General features: G+C 30.0%; 1 protein-coding gene across 2 annotated transcripts in view; it reads right to left on the bottom strand.

Annotated features, from left to right (window-relative positions):
- LOC107448563 (uncharacterized) overlaps positions 1–21,290 on the bottom strand; it is a 182,180-nt gene extending 160,890 nt beyond the window's left edge. The window contains exons 1-2 of one of the 2 annotated variants that reach the window (XM_043048709.2): positions 21,072–21,290; positions 3,294–3,407 (exon numbers count right to left, since the gene is read on the bottom strand). In XM_043048709.2, the coding sequence (XP_042904643.1) occupies positions 3,294–3,407; positions 21,072–21,096 (139 nt within the window). In that variant the 5' untranslated portion in view covers positions 21,097–21,290. The remainder of the gene's footprint in view (positions 1–3,293; positions 3,408–21,071) is intronic. The other variant, XM_043048708.2, reaches the window with a different exon arrangement.
- Between the last annotated feature and the right edge of the window lie 252 nt (positions 21,291–21,542).

The following is a 21,542-nucleotide window of genomic DNA, read 5'->3' as shown; positions in this document are numbered from 1 at the left end:
AATTCAAAACTATGTATTATGTTAACTCATTATAGCCCGACCACAAAAATACATTGTTTAAAATTCCGAGCCGCGTGGCACCAAAAATCGGTATTCATTTGCTGGCTACATAAAATGGAGCTTGCACGAAAAGTAAGTACTTTGAAGAAGCAAAACACCGATTTTTATTCTTCCTTTTTTTAATAAAAGTAGGGGAAAATTTCACTATTATTAAGTATTTTCAAAGAGCTCAAATTGCAAGCCAAGTTTGCTATTTGCCGTAAAACTTATTACCGGAAGTAGATTATTTTATGACATACCTCTAACCATTTTATACAATCAACCAAATTTAAAAATTCAGCATAAAAGAAAGGAACTCTAATTAATGCAAATAAATTATTTGCCTACCTAAATGTGTAGATACTTGCGATAACAAAAACGTTTCGAACAAATGTAGGTATGTGTAGTATATATTCCGAATGTAGGTATATATTCTGTTTTTAATATGGCAACATCTAACAAAAAAAATATTTGTATACTTATTAATAGAAGTTAAAAATCGTTGTTTAAATGCGAAGAAAGAGAAACGCATTAGTTACTGCGTTATAGTAATGCGAAAAAGGTATGGTCAAAACTACCAGAATATCGTAAAATTTACCATGTTTTCTGGTTCATTGAGAAAACCAAAAAGGACGGCAATTATTACCGCAACACTTCAGTAATGACAATCGGTAAAATTATAAATAAAATTTGATTATATTACAGAGCTGTTTTCTAGCAAATATGATAAAATTTGGAAAGGCTAACCATTTACTTATAAATTATTTATATAGCCTCAAAAACAGAAGAACACAATATAGGCATAATCATAATAAATTCATAAATACCATTACATTAAACTAAACAAAATAACAAGATGATATAAAGTCAAAGTATACCAAAAATATCAAAGTTATACAGTTTTGAGAATTTTAAAAAACATTTTTGGAATTATCATTCTCCTACTTTGACCTTGTAAAAAAAAGAAGGATTTTAAAAAAAACTATTAAAAGTATGCTTGAAATGAAGAATGAAAACGTTAAAAAATTAAAATTATAATTATGATCATTATTTATTCCAAAAATGGGAATCAGAGTGGAAAGTCTACGTATGTTTGACTTGTTGTTTCAAAAATTATATATACTTTTACGCAGTAGTGTGGGCTGAATTTTTTCCCTTTTTTTTAAACGCTAAAGGGCGAAAAACTTGTGTCTACGTTAAAAAAGTTAAATGTAAAAAGTGTTCTCTTCCTTACATCTGACAGCAGCACACCGAACTTAAACTTTAAGAAAATATGTGGTTTTAATTAGTTTACTAATCTGTGAAAAATAAATTATTCAAAAACAAGTCATTTTATAATCATCCTATAGTTAAACGTATTATTTTATTTATTTATTTAACTTTTCGATAATTTTTATACTAAAATATGATACAGTTATTTGTTTTGAATGGTATAAAAAATCATAAAAACTGTATATATTTTGTGAAAATTTAAGCTTGACGTGCTATTGTATAGTTCGCAAAAACTAATAAATGGGCCACCCTAAATAACTTTTGATCTAATAATCGCATCTTCACGTTCTAGAACTCAATTTTAATGGTTGAGCTGGTGATCTCAAAAATGCATATTACTTAGTACAGTTACGAAATTAGACACAAAAACATACTTTGAATAAACGTACCTTTTTTTTTTCTTTTTTGATGAATTATGATTTCTGTCCCTCAGATTATAAGAGGTAACCGCAATCTGGGAAATAGGGTACCAATAGTTTGGTCAGGACAGCGGTCCAAGATTTGGACCACTTCATGTTAATTTTACTTTTTGCTTAATTCAATATATCTCGGGTACTCGAGCAAATTCAAAAAATTTTGCACACTAGTATAAAGCTTTATCCAAAAGTCTTTATCCAAAACACACTAGGCTTTATCCAAAGATAATTCCATGCAAAGTATAACTGTTAGTAATTGTTTTGTTATTTAATTTAATTAGACTCGAACAAATTTTGAGTTGCAAAGTATTCTTTACATCATTTTAAGGCATGTAATTTTGCATGGCAAAGTAGAAAATTTGAGCAAAATTGGTCAAATAGTTCCAGAAAATTTCGCTCTAACTATTCGTCCGAATTTACTCAAATATGGTATTTTGCCATGTGGAATAACGTTCTGTAAAATGATGTAAAAATTGCATACCTTACAACTCATTTTTCTACAAGTATTAAATAAATTAATAAATAAACCAATCAATAATAATAAATATTTCCTAAAAGTTAGATTTTGCATGGAATTATCTTTGGGTAAGTGAGTTTTACAGTTGGGTGCAAAAATTTTTCAATTCTCTTCAGAAATTCTCGAGATTAGTTTAATTACGCAAAAAGTAAAATTAGTAGTAAGGGTCCCAAACTATGAACTACTCTCCTATACAAACTATTGAGACCATATTTTCAGGATTGCGGCTACTCCTTATAATTCGGGAGTCAGAAATCATAATCCATCAAAAAAAGTTACTTTTATTCAGAAAAAGTACGTTTTTGTATCTGATTTCGTAAGTTAAAATATCGTCAGCACTAATTAATTAGCTTATTTGAAATTACCCTTTCGAACTTTTAGGAGTGAGTCCTAGAACGTGAAGATCCGATCATTAGATCAAAAATTATTTCGGGTTTCACTTTTCTATTTTTTTTTCTTCCTTTTCGTGCACTGCATATAGCGAGGAAAATGACAAGCTGGGCAAATAAGTCGTCGAATCTATTAATTACGATAAAACATCTATTTCTGAATCTATTCTAATGTAATTTTCAGCAATAATTATTAGATAACAATAAATTAACATAAAATTACGATAATTTTTAATTTGTACCAGCTCTGAGACGCATTGAAAGGAATTTTGAAATAGGAAGACACTCCCAGCGACTACGATTAAATTTACTATTACAATTATGATTACTTTTTTGTCAAATTTTTACTGCAAAAAAGGTAAAGTCAAAATTACGGGATGAAACTCAACTTAAATATGTGGCATTTCACTGTTATTAGCCACTTTTTTTTTGTTTATAGATAGTATGATACTACAAAAATAAGCTAATATGTGTGAACTTTTAAAAGTTGTTGCGAAATTGAATAATTCCATTACATTCATGTGGACGATTTATGTGTATAAACTATTTCCATAATTATACTAATTTGAAAATGTTTGTTACTAGCTGTGTTATGCATTCCTATTTTTAACATTTTCATATTGGAAATGCGAAATATAGTGGTAGTAAATTTTGACTTACTTGTTCCACTTTTAGGACATATAAATGATGGCAGAGTATCAGTAAATTCTGGATCCGTCTCACATTCTATCAAGGCTAAGACAGCAAGCAACGATAAAGCAAAAAGAAATACACCTAAAAATAAAACCTTTAATTAAATTACGAATACATAAAATATAATATCCGTAATTATTATTATTATCATCATTATTATTATATCATTTTATAACCATTGTTGAGCAGCCGACGCAATTTTTGGGTTCACGATTACTAATGCTCAACTCCGCCTTGTAATTTTGAGGCCAATCCAGAAGGCAAGAGAACTCTTGGATCAAGTATTGGTGGAAATTTGTCTCCGAGGAGGACTTTTTGATGAAATTAACCAGCATCTGCGTTGCGTGGAGAGGAAAACCACGAAAACCTCCCACGCTTACCAAGGAGACTCCAACCCATGATCCGTCTACCACCAAAATTATTTTACGTCAGCACTGTGGGGGGCAGGCCGGGTGCGGAATTCGTATTCACTTCTGTTCTACTAAGATTAGTTTTAATGTTCATATCTTTGCTGTGCATATGATTGATTAACATGTTTGTTACATGTACATCCAGAATTATGATGTTTTTTCTTGACCGGAATTGTTATTATCATATAATGCAATAATTTAACTAAAATTGCTTCGTACGCTTTTCTTCATACATTTTAAACGTTAAATACAAGAGAAATGAACTCATAGTAATTGTTTTTGCACATCAAAGTAAAATTACATCAAAGCTATATAACAATCCCATTAAAAGAGCATTAAAATAATCCCATTATTTCTCAAAAAATAGCTAAATTACTATGAAGATCGAAGCAAAAGCCTTGTTTAGTAGTTTGGACATTTAAAAATAATTTAAACAAAATAATAATTTTTAAAAATAACTAATTTGCTTTCGGGAGAAAAAATAATAACATTCATTATTAACCAGGAGAAATAGAGAAACTAAATTATATCTTTTTCAAAATAAAACTAATTTTTTGAAAATGAAAAACGTAGATAAAAAAAAGAGCTATAAAATATCAAATCAAGAAAAATGCCTTAAATTTAAAAAAAAAAAATCTGATTTCTATGCACATTAGTTGCGTTTTCAAACAATCGAGTATGTTTTCAAATGCTCGTATAGGAACAGGAAATTATTTAGATTACTTATTTATTTAATTTATTTTATCTTAACTTTTAAAGAAAAATTAATTTTCATTAAAAAAAATTGCAAAAATCAAACTCTCATTTAGGATTAATCTTCAATTCTTTGCTTTTAATGAGGTCATAATTTTTCTAATATTCCACTGTTTCATAAGAACATAATTAAAAAGTAATAGAATGAAAACTAATTAAAACACCAGTTCTATACTTTAATCATTAAATACTTCTAACCGACAATTAAAAAATATAAAAATGAAATCATCAGTTTCTCACAACGCTACTTAACATTCAACGCTAAGTCAATTATTTCGCGATTACTATTTAAAAGGACAAAATAACTTCTATTTTTACCATACTTTTTTACCTTACGTGCGTCTTTTGATCCTTGAAATAACACAAAAAAGTATATTGCTCATTTGAAATTATTGATGTAGAATTATGTAGAATTTTATTTACAGTTGAAATGCCAAAGAAGTAGTTATAATATTGAAACTTTAATGTGTTACTTTTAAAGTTTTTTTTTAAGTCAAAGATTTGAAAAGAAAGTTTCATTTATTCCTCATGCGCACATCAAGCTAATTATAATAGCAGTTATGTTATGGATTGGGAGACATACGTCAACTGCACTCTCGAAAAATCGGTTCAAATTGGAACCATTTTAGTGCTACCTTGAAATATAATAGTATAGTTTGAAGCCTTAAAGAGGTGTCAAGTTCTACCTTAAAAATCAAATCTGCAATCAAGTTTAAGATGGTAAGTTTAGCTTGATAATATGAATCAAGTTAGCGTAGTATTATGGATTTAGGAAATTTTCGCAACGGTACATTATGGTTTAAATTTGAATATTATGGTTAAACGCGCACTGGTGTAGTAATTTAAAATTTAATAGTGAAAAATGAGCTGAATATTATGCCAGTCAAGATTTAGATTTGATTCCCTATATAGATTCGTTTATATTTGCTAATTAATAAATTGGTAATTAGTATTAAAAAATATTACTTAAAGTGCTCGACTTCAAGCACAGGCCATCGGGCTATCACAGCGGGGGTGCCATCCTCTCTTCAGAGGATCAAAATTGTGATGGAATGTCTTCGGATCATTCTCAAGGATATTTCCCAGACCGTCGCCAATAGCCCATTGTGCAGCTCTAGTGCGACGTAAATAAACTACAACAACTACAACACAAGTAATCCCGAGCACGTGTCTGACAAAGGATAATATAGCAAATATGACAGGCTAGAATACTTTGCGGGAAGTTTCTCACGGTATTTCATATTTCCTTAAAAGAAGAATTATTATGATAATTATTTCATTCTTTAACCTAAAATTAAAGCTGAGATGCCGGCTGTGAATACTAATAATGAGAATGGGATTAGTTGTATATAATGAATTCAGAAAGAGAATTTAGACAACGAAATAACAACGATTTGCTAAAGCTCTTTATGATGATACTGTTTAGATTTTAAGCTGCTGAATTTAAATATGACCACTTAGACCACCTAGAGTGTTTTTATTTTAATCCCAAGAACTCAAAAAGTAATTCTAATCCATAAAATAATTATTTATGAAAAAATATTGCCTACAGCTTACCTAGAAAAAGAATGTCTCAGTGAGGAATTCCTTACTCCTGCTAAACGATATTGTTATTCTGTTTGTGGCACTATAAACAGTAACTGTCGAACGAAAAATGTACTATATACTAGCATTTATTTTACATATTTGATGGGAAGGATCGTGAAGGGCATTATACGCAGTTACAAGAAAAGAGCCCCTAACTTGCCGATCTGCTGATCAATACAATATGTTTTTCAATTAATTTTATAGCCAAGCCTGACAATACTAAGTTATTTTATTGATCCAAAGGCATCAATTTAGAATCGTATTTTATGCTAATTAGCTTCATTTTCATGCAACTGGTATTATATAATAATAGTGGTGTTATAAAAAATTAAATTTGGGTTATAATTATTTTTCCTTTTTTTTCTTTAAACCAATTAAATTTTATTTTAACAAAACGCGCGCAAAATAACCATTCACCATGCCAAGAAAATTTTCGTGCCTCCTTTCAGCACTCCTACTTTTCTTTATTATTCACATCGGTTTGACGCAGAATATTTTTTATTATTTTATTAAGATAAAATATGATATTTATCTAAGTAATTACTAAATAAAATTTTAATTAAAATAAGTTTTTTACATTTTTTGTTAAAAAAAAAAAATGGGATTTTAACTGCCTTCGTATTGAGAAAAAAAGTATTATCAAAACTAAAAGACTATAGTAAAATTTACCGTCTTAAAAACTTTATGGGTACACCCAAAATCTCGAAAGTTTTAGCAATAATTTTGGTAAAACTAGCAATAAAATATGGTTTTATAATATGAGTGAAAATTTGGAAAATATGGTAATTTTATCATACCTTAGAGCGTGACATAGAAATCCTTAATCGGTTATATTTACTTTTCAGTTCAGTTTGAAAAACAGAATTTCCGGCAAATCGTTAACATATGAACGAAAAAATAACCGAAATAATGGTTTAAATAGCGTCTATATAGGCTTTATTAGCCAGAATTATGGTCTTTTTTATCAGAAATGTCATTACCATACAGTAAGGTAATTTTGCCAGAATGTTCTGAGCAGTATAAAAAAGCCGATTCCAGCACACAGGCGGAGCAGGCGGAGGTCGAGTTGAGTTGAGTTGTTTCCCCCTGCTGTTGAGTTGAGTTGTTCACCTCCTGGTTTATTTTTGGTTTCGGTTTCCGAAATTTCTGACATCCGGTGGCAACACCTTGTTTACTTTTGGTTTCGGTTTCCAAAATTTTTAACTTCCGGTGGCAGCACCAGATTTAGTTTCGGTTTTTAAAAAAGTAGCATATCACCTATTTCTGCCTGCTTGAACTTCTTATTTTAGTTTTAGTTTTGATTTCAGTATTATTTCTAAGCGATGGCAACACTCATTAATTTAGATTTGTTATTAAAAGATGGCAACACTCAATCTGTTTACAAACTAAGCAGGAGGAGCAGTTTCGGTTTCCAAACAAATTTGTTCCATACTCGTGGCTTCATCTAGTGAGTAAAACAATTATTAATTTTTGCACATTATAGATGTGTGATACTCGGGGCGCTATCTAGGTTTAAAAGTCATAATTATACATAATTTAAAAAAAAATAAATGTTTAAAAATAATATTTGGTATTAAAAAAAAATTTCGACTTGGGATTTGAACCAGCGACCTCCAGGGCAAAATGCTTCCATTGGATACTGATTTGTCAGGCACGCTAACCAGTATCCAATGGACGCATACAAAACGAATGGAAACTTACGGTTTTAAAACAAATTTAAAGTCGCAGACGGTTATAGATAAAAACTTAGTTTCATGTTTTCTTATTCTTGAAATGGTAATGCCAATATTTAAATTAAAATAATTTCTACTTTCAAGATTTTTATTTATTTCATTTCTTAGCAGTGGCAACACCTTCATTATTGTGGTGAGTTACTCAAAAGAGTCATGAAATTGTTGAAGGTGGAGCAGGCGGTGGAAAAAATAGAATGAAATATGAATGAATTTTACTTAAGAATTTTTTTCCAAATATTAAACTTTATATAAAAAGAAAATTTTGAAGATAAATTTTGAAGATGACAAAGACAAAAAGTTTTAATTAATAAAGTAACATTTATTTTTAAAGTTTCACCCAAGCACTTCTGCGAGCATACATTATAGGTTTCTTAACAATTTTATTTTTATTATACAATTTTTTATTTACATCTAAATGTGCTGGTAATTGAGCATCATTTAATGTTTTTAAAAATACATTTCTCCCCATTGGAGCTGATCTTCTATTTCGTAAAAAGTCGTTTATAAGATTTACTATATTACTTCCAGGAACAGCTTTATCTTCATGAATAATTTCACCTTTAGTGTTCCAAAGAATTTCATTACTTTGAAAAATTTATACATATCTTTAGCTTTTTCTTGAAATCGAGCTGGAACTACATTTAGAATTTTTTCTTCCAAGTCTTCTGTTTCTCTTTTGATATTTGAAGAGCCCTCTTCTGCAGATGCAACTGCAGAATTCTCTGTATTTGGAATTTCCTGCTGATTCGTTTGGGGTTCTGGTTTATCGGGTTTGCACTTGTAAATACAGAGCTGTTTTCTCGTGATCAGCTAAATATTTGTTCTGTAGAATGTTTATCATTTGTTGATCCAACTCCGATAAGTGTTCTTGAATTTGAACCCCCGTCTTCCGGAACTAGCACAAATTTCATACTGTGCTCCATGAATTAAAGAACTGATAACTGATATAGCAGCAGGTAATAAAATTGATAAAAAAATCCTTCCCCCTTTTGAATGAGAATTTTCTTTTTTTATATAAGGGTGTTTTTTTTTGTTTGAAAGTTTTCGCAAGCACTCTTTAAAAGGAGACAGAAAATATTTTTGAGTTTTTGTCAGGGGTACGTTTCCACACAACACGTTCAACACACACTCACACAAAGTTTTTATCTCACTTTTTGAGCACCTTTTCACGAGAGATTTTGAATTTTTAGTTTTAGAAATTAACTTTAAGAGCTGTAAAGTTTGATCAGTGCACACTGACATCTTGTAATCAAATGAATGATGCAATTTCTATTCGAGTCTATTTATTATTTCTGCAAAAAACTTTCACTTTAGTAAGTGCGCATCTTTTAAAATTGGGAGGATGAAAAGAACAAAAGTTTGAATTTATAACTTGATCAATCTTTGGACAGCCAATATTTTCTAAATTTTAACATTTTTTCCCCATTAAAATTTTTCCTTTCTCTAACCCTTGAACATAAATATGTGTGAACATATCGAACAAAAATGTTAAGATGGTTCGCATTTTATAATATGGTATTTATCCTCCATTCCATTCTATCAAATGTATATATTTTGTTACCCATTTATATTGAAATTTCTGCTGACGAGTAAGTTGTTCGGAAGTGCAAGGCGGTAGAAAATGAAAGATACCGCTGATGGAATTGCTATTTATGGACTGAAATGCAAGTTCTTTTATGATATAGTGTCCCGAAGGTAGTTGAAATCCCTCGAAATCTATAACGACAGCAGACATGTTGCTTGTTCAAAATCATCTGTTTTAATAAAGTTATCGCGGTTGATATACGTAAAAAGTATCTCCGGGAAACATACCAGTACGCATGCGCATAGATTCATCAGTTTCCGATTTTAAATCAATTAGTAAATAACCATATGGTTTTGAAGTAGCATCTGCGTAACATTCTTGAAAAAACTTTAGTTTACTAGGATATAATTGGCGTCCTAAATGTATAATTTGTGATTGATCTCTCCTATTTTTGAACAACACGAGATAATAAGCATTTAGAGATATTTCTCTAATTTCCTTTCCTTTGTGAAAAATATTATGCAACACAAATATTTTACTTAAATTGATGTGATGAGAAAATTTAGTAAATAATTTAGTTAATTTCGGATCGTTTCCTAACTCACTCATCAGATCGTCAATGATAATCAATGCATCTGAATAGTGATTCAAATTTGATGGTATACAATCATGAAAGGTAACATTAGGAATTTCATCATATAATTTTTGATAAATACCATAGCACCAAATTATTTCTTTCGGGAAGGGTTTAATCATTTTATTTTCTATTAGTTTTTTAATATAATGGGTTTTACCGCTTCCTGATGGATCTGAGACGATCATCGAGAAATCGTGACCTAATTTAAGAGCATCCATCGCAAAACTAATTCTTTTCTCTTATAACAAAACCATTTATGTGAGAATATTGCATTATTAAATGTTTAAACAAATAATTTTATAACAAAATTTTTAATTAAAAAAATAGCAATAAAATATTTTTCCCTCAGAAATTCATTTATTTGTATTTTGTATAATCTAAAATTGAAAATTAATGTTTGATTTTGAAGTATTTACTCGATAATAATTATTAATCATTATTCTCTCTCCCGTTGCTTACTTTAAAGCTTAGAAACATGCTTTGACAAGATAAAATTGAGTGTATGATTAATGTCCATATGATGAATCAAAGTACAATGCATGTCCTGACTGTTATCAGTCAACTACATAACACTGCACAGGTAGACCAAGCTATTACGTGTTGTGAAGGTGAGTAAAGGTGAGAATATAGTTGAAAAACTAGTTCCTTGAATGGTGATAACGTATAATACCATTCATTAATGTATCCCTCATAGAAAATTCTTTAGTTATGATAAAATAGGTTGCAGTTAAGGTGGTTTACTTCCAAATGACTTTTAAGATAGCCAATCCAAGTCGTTGTGTGGAGCATACGTACTGCGCATGATCGTCACAAATTTGCTGAAGATAAAATTTGTTTGTCGGTGTAGTAATCACAACGTTGTGTTGATTTTAAGGCTTCAACATGTTTACTTGCAACATTTGTGAGAAGTGTTTTAATACGAACTACAATTTAAAACGGCACACCTTACAAGTACATGAGAAAAAAAATGCGCATTCATGTACTGACTGCTCTAAAAAGTTTGCTCGTAAAAGTGATCTACTAAGACACAGAGACTCTGTGCATTCTACTGAGAAAATTTCATGTAAAATGTGTGCTACAGAATTCAGCAGAAAAGACAATTTAGATCATCACTTAAAAAATGGAAATTGTCGAAGAAAATTGGAAAAGCAGAATAAGAAAAGAAAGCGAGATGATGATAATGAACCCAACAAAAAGATGGTGATTCTAAACAATCAACAAGGTGGTGCAGTGCCTTCATTCACCGAGCCCTCAACATCTGGATTTCCAATATTAGCCGAACCTTCAACATCTGCAGGACTCCCAACCTTTGCTGGACCTTCAACATCTACCATTGCTCCTACATCTGCAGAAAACTTGGATAGAACCAAATTGTCACGAACAAAAGAAACAAAAAGTGCTTTCAAAAAGGCCTATAGAGAATTCACTCTAAAAAATTATGATAGAGAGATCGGTATTCCAGAGTTTTTAAGAAGTAAAAAGGATGAAACTACTGAAATATTTCTATCTGAACTTCAAAAACATGAATCACTGAAAGTGAGATTGTTAATATTTTGTATCTATCAAAAAGTAAGTGATGACTTCGTCAAGCAAATAAAAAATGTCGAGTTCAAGACAGCAAACAAACCTGTTTTCGCCTCTACAAATAAAAGTGAATTATATGAAGAATTAACAAATAAACTTATTCTAGAAAGTGAGGATTTCCAGGAAAAAGACTCAGGCTGGACGCTGGGAGAAATTATTGAACTCGAAATCCACACTAATAAATTTACTCCTCTAAGAGGTTCAACTTTTGTGGAATTACCTGAAAAAATTCGTATGACAAATGCTGTAATTAATGTTAAAAATAGCGACACTTGTTGCTTCAAATGGTCCATTTTAGCAGCTGTATTTCCTGCAGATCGCAACCCAAATCGTGTATCAAATTACGAAGATCTTGAAAAAAATTTGAACTTTGAAGGAATAAATTTTCCTACCCCTCTAAGTGATGTTAAAAAATTTTCAAAAAATAATAACATCTCTATTAATGTCTATTCCTTTGACAAAGAACTGAACATTTTTCCCTTACTCGTCAGTGAAGTTAGTGAAACTGTACACATTGACTTATTACTTGTGCCAACTAAACATGAATTTGGACATTATTGCCTCATCAAAAATCTTTCCAGGCTTGTGTCAAAACAATATTCAAATCACGGACATAAAGTTTTCATATGTAAAAGGTGCTTAGTGTTTTTCAACTCAGAGGATTCTCTTATAAAACACAAAGAACTGTGTGACAAAAATTGTCCAGCAAGAGTCGTAATGCCATCTGAAGAAAGTAAGTACATTAAATTTAAAAATTTTCAGCATGTTTTAAAAGTTCCTTTCACTGTTTATGCAGATTTTGAATGCTTAACTTTGAAAACCGACTCTTGTTCTCGAAATCCGAATCTTTCTTCATCAACTATCTATCAGAAACACGCACCTTTTAGCTTTTGCTATTATATATGCTATGATGGTGGCTTTTATAAACCTCCTGTTATATACAGAGGGGAAGATGCCTCTAAAGTATTTGTAGAAAGTATAAAAAATGAAGCTCTCGAAATCGAAAAAATCTACAGAAATCCTAAACCTTTAAAACCTTTGAATGAAATTGAACAAAAACTTTTTGATGATGCTAAGAACTGTTACGCATGTTCTGAACCTTTTTCTTTCGAAAATAAAAAAGTTCGTGATCATAATCACGTTACTCAAAATTTTAACGGTGCGTGTTGCAATAGATGTAACCTTCTAATGAGAGTACCAAATTTTTTACCAGTTTTCTTTCATAATTTGGCAGGTTACGACGCTCATATATTTGTAAAGGAGTTAGGATATGATAATTTCCCCATTTTTTTAATACCTAATAACGAAGAGAGATACATTTCCTTTTCAAAAACAATTTCTAAAAATTTTCACATTCGCTTTATTGATACATTAAAGTTCATGCCGGCAAGTCTCGATAGTTTAATATCTACTTTAAGTAAAAATGAATTTAAACATATGAACATTAATTTTCCATCTAATAAAATTGATTTACTTCTTAGAAAAGGAATTTTTCCATATGATTATTTTGATGATTTTAAAAAATGCAATGAAACTAGTTTACCATCACGCGATAACTTTTACAATAAACTTAATGAGGAAGAAATAAATGAGGATGATTATAGACATGCCTTAAATGTTTTCCAAACATTTAATTTAATAACACTAGGTGACTATTGTGATTTATATGTTAAAACAGATGTACTTTTATTAGCAGATTTATTTGAAAATTTTCGAAACATTTGCTTAAAAACTTATAATTTGGATCCGTGTTGGTATTACACAGCTCCCGCTCTTTCCTGGGATGCAATGTTATTTCATTCAAAAATAACTTTAGAATTAATAACGGATTATGATATGATTTTATTCATTGAAAAGGGTATTAGGGGAGGAATAAGCCAATGTTGTAACCGATATTCAAAAGCTAATAATAAGTACATGGATACTTTTAATCCTAATGAACAATCTAAATTTTTAATATATCTAGATGCAAATAACCTCTATGGTTTTGCGATGAGCCAGAGCTTGCCTTTGAATAAATTTTCATGGTGCAGCACAGATATAGATGTAGAAAAAATTCCGGATGATTCAAAAATCGGTTATATATTAGAGGTTGACCTGAATTATCCCGATGAGCTACATGATCATCATTCTGATTTCCCAGTCGCACCTGAAAACAAACCACCACCTAACTGTAGATTACCACGCCTCTTAACCACTCTAGAGCCAAAACTTAAATATGTTATATATTATAAGAATTTGAAACTGTACTTGAAATTAGGGCTGAAATTAACTAAAATACATAGAGTTTTACAATTTAATCAATCACCATGGCTCCAGAGTTATATAGATTTTAACACTAAATTAAGAACCAATTCTAAAACAGATTTCCATAAAGACTTTTATAAACTGATGAACAACAGCATTTTTGGAAAAACAATGGAAAATATAAGGCGTCGAGTAAATATTAGATTGTGCACATCCAGCAAACAAGTAAGCAAACTCATTGCAAAACCAAATTTTGAGCACAGAACAATTTTTTCTGAAAATTTAATGGCTGTGCATATGAAAAAAACAAAAATTCATTTTTCTAAACCTATTCAAATAGGCATGGTTATTCTAGAAGCATCCAAAATTCTTATGTATTCTTTCCATTACGAAACGATGAAAGAAACGTACGGATCAAACATTCGACTGATGTACACGGATACAGATTCCTTTATTTATGAGGTACAAACTTCGGATATGTATGCAGACATAAAAAATAACATTAACTTATATGATACATCCGACTATGACATAAATAACATTTACAACATACCACTAATAAATAAAAAAGTCCTCGGAAAGATGAAAGATGAGAACAAGGGTCGGATAATGTCCGAATTCATTGGATTAAAATCAAAAATGTATGCCTACAAAACTGAAGAAAAAACAGAAAAGCGATTGAAAGGAATTAAAAAACAAACCCTCAAAAATAAAATAACATTTCACGATTATTTTGATTGCTTATTTAGCAAAAAAAATCTTTATGCAGAAATGAATTTTATTCGTTCTAAACACCATAACATTCATTCTGTGCATCAAAATAAACTTGCTTTATCTTTTAACGACGAAAAGAGGCATATTTTGGAAGATGGCATTACGACTCTTGCTCATGGACACTACAAATTAAGAAATGAAGAAATAACTGATGAGTAATTTTGCCTTGAATTCATGAAGAAGAAAAACCTATGAATGTTTCTATATCTATACATATGTTACATATTTCTTATATTTTGATAAATTAGTTTAATGATTACATAGTTTTATGTATGTCTCAAATAAAAAATGATGTGTGATTTGTTATGAATGAAAATTTGTTTGTTTTTTAATCGATTTCTCTCTATTCCTACATCATAAGTAGATGGCGTATTTCATGCTACAGGTGAAGTAAAAGTTTATTTTTATTTAGGAAATAAACTTTAAATTTAACTTAAGGCAACTGCATAATTTTTTTCTCAGATTTTGCTACTATGATAATGTTTCTCAAATAAAGTATTGTTTTTCTTCTTTTTATTATTCTCAATGCATTAATGAGATAGTGGTTTGAGCTACTATGACATCTTCAGAACATTTTAAAAAATAAAAATCTTAATTTATTTTGGGTATTAAAAATTTTTATTCATTTCAACTACATTTTTTATTCATTTATACGTTTAAAATATAATTTTTTTAAATAGTATCCAGAATCATTTCTAATTAACTATAACGCTATTTAATTTCTTTTATTTATTTCATTCTATGTAAAAACATTCATTCATATTTCATTTTAATTTTTCCACCGCCTGCTCCGCCTTCCACAATTTCATGACTCTTTTGAGTAACCCACCACAATAATGAAGGTGCTGCCACTGCTAAGAAATGAAATAAATAAAAATCTTGCAAGTGGAAATTATTTTAATTTAATTATTGGCATTGCCATTTCAAGAATAAGAATACATGAAACTAAGTTTTTATCCATAACCGTCAGCGAGTTTAAATTTATTTTAAGACCGTAAGTTTCCTTTCGTTTTGTATGCGTCCATTGGATACTGGTTAGCGTGCCTGACAAATCAGTATCCAATGGAAGCATTTTGTCCTGGAGGTTGCTGGTTCAAATCCCAAGTCGAAAAAGAAAATAATTTTATTACCAAATATTATTTTTAAACATTTATTATTTTTAAATTATGTATAATTATGACTTTTTAACCTAGATAGCGCCACGAGTATCACACATCTATAATGTGCAAAAATTAATAATTGTTTTAATCACTAGATGGAGCTACGAGTATGGAACGAATTTGTTTGGAAACCGAAACTGCTCCGCCTGCTTAGTTTGTAAACAGATTGAGTGTTGCCATCTTTTAATAACAAATCTAAATTAATGAGTGTTGCCATCGCTTAGAAATGATACTGAAATCAAAACTAAAACTAAAAAAAGAAGTTCAAGCAGGCAGAAATAGGTGATATGCTACTTTTTTAAAAACCGAAACTAAATCTGGTGCTGCCACCGGAAGTTAAAAATTTTGGAAACTGAAACCAAAACTAAACAAGGTGTTGCCACCGGATGTTATAAATTTCGGAAACCGAAACCAAAACTAAACCAGGAGGTGAACAACTCAACTCAGCAGCAGGAGGGAAATAACTCAACTCGGCCTCCGCCTGAGCCGCCTGCTCCGCCTGTGTGCTGGAATCGGCTTTTTTATACTGCTGTTCTCAGTGCGGAAATCAAGTTAATTTTGCTTTTTTATTTCTATGAATTCCCTAAAAAGTTTTTAATCTTTTTTAATTCCATGAATATGTGATTGAATTTGGTAATCTATGTCTTGAAAATAACTGTCTGAAGCGTTTAGTTTTTTTTCTAATTTTATTAAAATCACCATCAACTTTAGAAGCTTTCGAAGAATTTTGGTAATATTTTCCCGAGCAAAAGCTTGCAAACTGGGTTTGTGGAATTTCCAGGATCGTTTTCTAGCGTAATTTGATGCTAAAAATATTTCTAGAGCATGAATTTGAAATGCTGCATTTCCCAATAAAAAGGGGGATCAATAGACAATACAGAAATCTATTTAAAACTTCTGTACTGTCGAGTATTCTCTAATGTAGAAAAAATATAATAATGGTAAGAGACTTATTTGTTTTATACTTTAATTTTTTTTTCTAATTTTCTCATATTGATTCCAGAATTGAGTAAATTAAAAATCCTCAAATATTTATACAGATAAATTTGTCTTACTAATTCTTGAAACAAACGAACTTTTTGATAAGTAATAACCGCTAGATTATATTCAAGGAAAACTGCTTGATAAGAAGTGATTATGTTCTATGACATGAATAAATAACAATTACAGAAATAAACTTCAGGATAACGCCTTTTATTTTAATGCCAACCTTGTTCATACATGCAGATAACGTAACATGTATCGATAAGACAACTTAAAGATAGCACATTTATGCGCTTTGTTTCATGAAATAAATATCAATTATCAACTGTCAAAAAGAAAAGGTATTATTAAAGGTCACTTAAATACAATAATAGATAGAATACCCAGTAGGCTGACTAGCTGTTGAAAATAAACATATAATAAGATCCAGAAAAGCATTTTCACTGTAAATGTTTAAAAAATAAAATGTACGGCACAAAGGAATTTATTATATAGTTTAAAATGAATAGTTTAATAATTTAGTATGAAAGTAAATGAATAATTAACTTTATCCTTCTTATCTTTAGAATGTCATATCCTGGAACTGCCCAGTTAAGTACCAGAGCAAAGTCACGACTGTTGAAGATTTAATGAATAAAATTTACTAAATTCCAATTAATAAATACATTTCTGTAAAAATACTGGCAGAAAACAAGAATCTCTGATAAACTAAGTTCTTACTTGATAATATAAAAACTTCATTTGCTTAAAAAAGTATGCAGATTGTAATAGAAAACGACATGTAAGCTGTCAAAAAAATAAAAATCGCAATAATACTAATTATGAACAAAGGAGATTACTTCATTTCGGTTACCCACATATTTTTTTTTTTAATTTAAATCTAGTTCAATTCAAAAAAAGAACATGTTTATTTAAAGAGGCTATATAAGTACTATAATACTACTTATACATTTAAAAATATATTTCTGAAATAATATCGTTGAGAGTTGTTGCAATTTAATATGGTGATTATGTAATTCAACCACCATTTTTTATACTTGCTTACTCTATAATTTTATATAACATAAACGGAAATGTAATTTAAAAAGCCTTTCAAAGTTAGCCATGAGCCTGAACGACATTATCTCACAATGTAGCATTTGTGTTTAAGGCAATCTAATAATTAAAGGATAATTTTCATGTCCCAAAGGCTAGGGCTCGTATCTCAGTGTGGCATTACGATATAAAGAATTACGATACGAGTTCGGATTACGATATAAAGAAATCCATTCATTATGGTAATTAGCTATTTGCATTTCGCTAAAAGAAATTATAATTATGATTTTTTGGTGTTTATACTCCAATAGGTTAGTTTTCTGTTCACAATAAAATAAATAAATGAAAACACAGAGCACTCTTTTAAGGTCATTTGAAACTGACTGAAACGCATTCTCAATCCTTGCAAGTTATCTCAGAAATGGAAATGAAAAGATTTAATTATGACTGTACTTTATTACCTTATAAAGAGTTTTGAAGCATTTTTAGGACAATTATAATTGCCTTGTGCAATACGAATGTAACAAAATAGATTAATTATCTGAATATTTCTGAGATCATTAGCTGTAATTCACTAAATTTTCAAAACTCTTTCATAATTCCTAATAACACATATTTCATATACATATTTCAAAACTACAGGACGGCATAGAAGTCTGATATCGAATAGTTCAACACTGTAAGAAATTTTTGTGTACCTTAGCACCAAAAATGGTGGAAACTGACTTCCTGAGAAATATTTGGCACCATTCCTCCACGTTCTTGAGAAAATGAATTTTAAAAAAGTCGTATATTTAAGTTTCAATTTCTCATAACATTTTCGACCTATTAGTTTCAAGCTTTGTATTTTGACATATAAAATTACAATCATTAAAATTGTGGGAAAATTCTTATAATTAAATATTATTAAATAAAATGAAAATAATAAGTAATTATTAAAAATTATTTTTTGTATGAAATTATCTTTTGATAAGCGATTTTTATAATTATGAGGCCCGATGGCACAACGGTAGCACGTTTGACCCCTGATCAGAAGGTAGAGCGTTGAAATCACGTCAGGGTCAAAAAATCAAATTTTTACTGGACAGGAGACCGAGTGGTTAGCGTGCCTGACTGTGAGGCCAATGGTTGTGGGCTCGAATCCCGCTCAGGGTATGGATGTTTCTCCCTCTTTCTCTCTCTGTTGTGTGAATATCGCCTACCCTTTAAAAACGGGTATCCGTGGCAGTATGGCGTGAGTAATGTTGCTCACCTCCGTGACTTAGTTCACAGGTGCCCACTGGGTAATAATAAATGAGCAACACTTCCGGCATCTTCCGAAGTGAAGAACAAAAGTTTAGTGCCTGCCGTAAATTTAAAAAAAAAAATTATAATTAGTTGCAAAATGTTTTCGGTTCCCTTAAATAATTCCTAACATATGGCTTAATATGCAAAAAGTATATTTAACATAAAGGGGTTTAAGCTTTGCAAATTACAAGGACCATATTTCCCAAATTGCGGCTACCCCCTATATTTTGAGAGTCAGAAAACCAAATCCATTAAAAAAAATATTGTGTTTGTTTAGAGAAAGTAATTTTTGCGTCTGATATCCTAACTTGAAATATCATCTGCATTAAATAATTAACATATTTGAGATCACTCTCTCGAACCACTAATATTGAGTCTTAATACGAGAAGATCCGAAATACGAGATAATAAATGAGCAACACTTCCTGTATCTTCCGAAGTGAAGAACGAAAGTTTAGTGCCTGCGCCGTAAATTTTTTAAAAAGAAAACTTTTATAATTAGTTGCAAAATGTTTTCGATTCCCTTAAATAATTCGTAACATATGGCGTAATGTGCAAAAAGTGTATTTAACATAAAAGGGTTTAAACTTTGGAGCTCTCCCTTTACCAAATTATGAGGACCATATTTTCCAAATTGCGGCTACCTCCTATATTTTGAGAGTCAGAAAAACAAATCCTTTTAAGAAAATATATTGTGTTTGTTTAGAGAAAGTAATTTTTGCGTCTAATATCCTAACTTGAAATATCATCTGCATTAAATAATTAACATATTTGAGATCACTCTCTCGAACCACTAATATTGAGTCTTAATACGAGAAGATCCGAGATACGAGATAATAAATGAGCAACACTTCCTGCATCTTCCGAAGTGAAGAACGAAAGTTTAGTGCCTGCGCCGTAAATTTTTTAAAAAGAAAACTTTTATAATTAGTTGCAAAATGTTTTCGATTCCCTTAAATAATTCGTAAGATATGGCTTAATATACAGAAAGTATATTTCACATAAAGGGGTTTAAACTTTGGAACTCTCCCTTTACCAAATTATGAGGACCATATTTCCCAAATTGCGGCTACCCCCTATATTTTGAGAGTCAGAAAATCAAATCCATTAAAGAAAAATTATCGTGTTTGTTTAGAGAAAGTAATTTTTGTGTCTGATATCCTAACTTGAAATATCATCTGCATTAAATAATTAACATATTTGAGATCACTCCCTCGAACCACTAATATTGAGTCTTAATACGAGAAGATCCGAAATACGAGATAATAAATGAGCAACACTTCCTGTATCTTCCGAAGTGAAGAACGAAAGTTTAGTGCCTGCGCCGTAAATTTTTTTAAAAAAAACTTTTATAATTAGTTGCAAAATGTTTTCGATTCCCTTAAATAATTCGTAACATATGGCGTAATATGCAAAAAGTATATTTAACATAAAAGGGTTTAAACTTTGGAACTCTCCCTTTACCAAATTATGAGGACCATATTTTCCAAATTGCGGCTACCTCCTATATTTTGAGAGTCAGAAAACCAAATCCTTTTAAAAAAATATATTGTGTTTGTTTAGAGAAAGTAATTTTTGCGTCTAATATCCTAACTTGAAATATCATCTGCATTAAATAATTAACATATTTGAGATCACTCTCTCGAACCACTAATATTGAGTCTTAATACGAGAAGATCCGATCTTTAGATCAAAAGTTATTTAAAACGATCCAATTTTTTTGCGCACACTTTACAATAATCAAGTTTTTAATTACGTGAGAAATTACTTTACGAATTTTTGCTGAAGAATAAACTTACATTAAGTGCATTATAGCATCAAATATAAAATTTATTGCAAACATTCGATTATTAATTGAACTGAAGTAAACTAGTTTTGATATTAATAATAAAAAAATTAGTTTATAAAATCCCAATTATTGTATCATAATTGTTAAAACATCAAAGAGATTCTAATATGAAATAAACGTGCAATCTTTTCCAAATATATGCAAACATTTTCACCAAATTTTATAAAACTATTTACTTACTTCTCGTTTTAAAGAAATTCCCCATTTTCTGCTATTCTTGAATAAAGAAGAAGGAAGAGATGACGAGTTGCACTAATTGCTGAACAGAAAATGCACTTCGAATATATCTGACGCCCCTTCCCAGGTGATTAAGGGAGTGACATAAAACAACTGAAATTCTAATCACTTATCGCACTTTATCTTAGTATTGTATAAAACACTGATTTTAATTTAAAGATCACTATTTCTATTGTAAGAAGTGTAAAAAAAGATAACATTCAGTGCAATCACTTCTGGGATCAATAAAAAATATCAAGGTATTTTTCAGAGGATAAGCTACTTGTTTGTTATGTTATTTTTAGCAGCAATGCAAAGAAAAAAAAACGTTGAAAGTTTCGAATTATCAGAAATAATTAAAATGCTCGAGTTTTTTTTTTCTCTCTTTTTTAGGTAATATTTAGAAAAACAGTTTCAGTGAACTAGACAGCAATT

This window comes from Parasteatoda tepidariorum, chromosome 11, assembly GCF_982258835.1.
Source record: "Parasteatoda tepidariorum strain Cologne lab strain chromosome 11, Ptep-v5.0, whole genome shotgun sequence".
Classification (NCBI taxonomy): domain Eukaryota; kingdom Metazoa; phylum Arthropoda; class Arachnida; order Araneae; family Theridiidae; genus Parasteatoda; species Parasteatoda tepidariorum.
Note: the sequence above shows the minus strand (reverse complement) of the source record. Positions and strands in the feature narration are given on the sequence as shown.